This window comes from Emiliania huxleyi (assembly GCF_000372725.1).
Source record: "Emiliania huxleyi CCMP1516 unplaced genomic scaffold EMIHUscaffold_363, whole genome shotgun sequence".
In the NCBI taxonomy this organism is placed as follows: domain Eukaryota; phylum Haptophyta; order Isochrysidales; family Noelaerhabdaceae; genus Emiliania; species Emiliania huxleyi.
In genome coordinates, this window is record NW_005199250.1 from 28,080 (window position 1) to 29,305 (window position 1,226).

The window sequence follows — 1,226 nt, forward strand, 5'->3', positions numbered from 1 at the left end:
AGGCCAGTTGATAAAGTTGGACTTGCTGTCATAATGACAGTTGTAACCGTTAAAAGATGGTGAAAGTGTTAAGGGGAGGGGTAGGGATAGCAGAGGTCATAAATGGAAGGGATGGAAGAAGGTAATGTTTTTTATTTTTTTTGGTGGGGGGGGGGGGGCAGGCGGTCGCGTACGGAGGGGTTGAGAGGGTGGCCCAGCACCGGCCGACACGTTCGCTCTCTCGGCCGCGTTTCGCCGTCGTCCTCGCGGCAGCCAGTCGCCGCGTACCGTTTGGGGGCCGCGCATGTGCATGCAGGAGAGGGGGGGGGGGGTCTCTATCGTGTATCTGTGCTGTGCGGTGCTGTGCCCTGCCCCCCTCGACCCGCGAGGTGTCGAGGGGGCCGCTCGGGGGCACGTGTGCTGGTGGGAGGGTTGATTCTCGCATGTCGTCGCCGCGGAGCCAGAGCCTGTGGCCTTATTCTAAGTCGCCTTACATCAGAGATAAAAAGTCTCCGGAAACAGGTAAAGACTAAAGTATGACCTACTCTATCGCCCACCCGCGCCGGGAAACATCGCGGGGCACTGATGAGTCGAGAGTGCGCGAAGCGCGTCCAGCGCCCCCAGCCCGGACGAGCCAACGTGGTTGCCGCGGAGCAGGAGCGAGAGCAGCTCCTCCGCGCACGCGCCCCGCGCGGCTCCGGGGACGCTGCCGGCGGCAGTCGCCACCAGCTCGGCCGCGGCGTCTCGCTCCGCAGGTGTGAGGCGGGGGGCGGACAGCAGCAGCAGGGCGCGGTTGAGGCGGTGGGTGAGGTGCCGGCTCTCGCGAAGCCACTCCCTGCAGGCCAGAGCGGGCACGGGCAGGGCGCGCCCGCTCTCGAGCTGGAAGCCGTAGAACCCGCACAGGCTGCCGAGCGCGGCTGCAGGCGCAGAGAGCCGCAGCGGCACGCTCGCAGCGAGGCGCTTCTCCAGCCACGCGACGAGCGAGCCAGCGGCGCGCGCGCGCTCGAGTGCGGCGGCGAGCGTGGCCGCGCCGGGCTGGCGGCACGCCTCAGACAGGAGTCGCACGCTCTCGCAGAAGAAGCGCCACGCCGCGGCCTCCTCCTCCATCTCGCTGTGGTGCGGCGGCGAGGAGGAGAGCGCGACGCTCGCCCGCACAGCGCGCGGCACGAGGCGGGAGTGCTCGCCTTCGACGAGGTATAGCCGAGGTACAGCCGAGACGTAGCAGATACAGCCGAGATACAGCCGAG

General features: G+C 67.3%; 1 protein-coding gene across 1 annotated transcript in view; it reads right to left on the reverse strand.

Annotated features, from left to right (window-relative positions):
- Nucleotides 1-454: 454 nt before the first annotated feature.
- EMIHUDRAFT_242558 (hypothetical protein) overlaps nucleotides 455-1,226 on the reverse strand; it is a gene marked incomplete at both ends in the record, with an annotated part of 2,274 nt that continues 1,502 nt past the window's right edge. Inside the window, 2 exons of the mRNA XM_005772174.1 lie at nucleotides 455-468; nucleotides 537-1,090. Coding sequence (XP_005772231.1) covers nucleotides 455-468; nucleotides 537-1,090 — 568 coding nt within the window. The remainder of the gene's footprint in view (nucleotides 469-536; nucleotides 1,091-1,226) is intronic.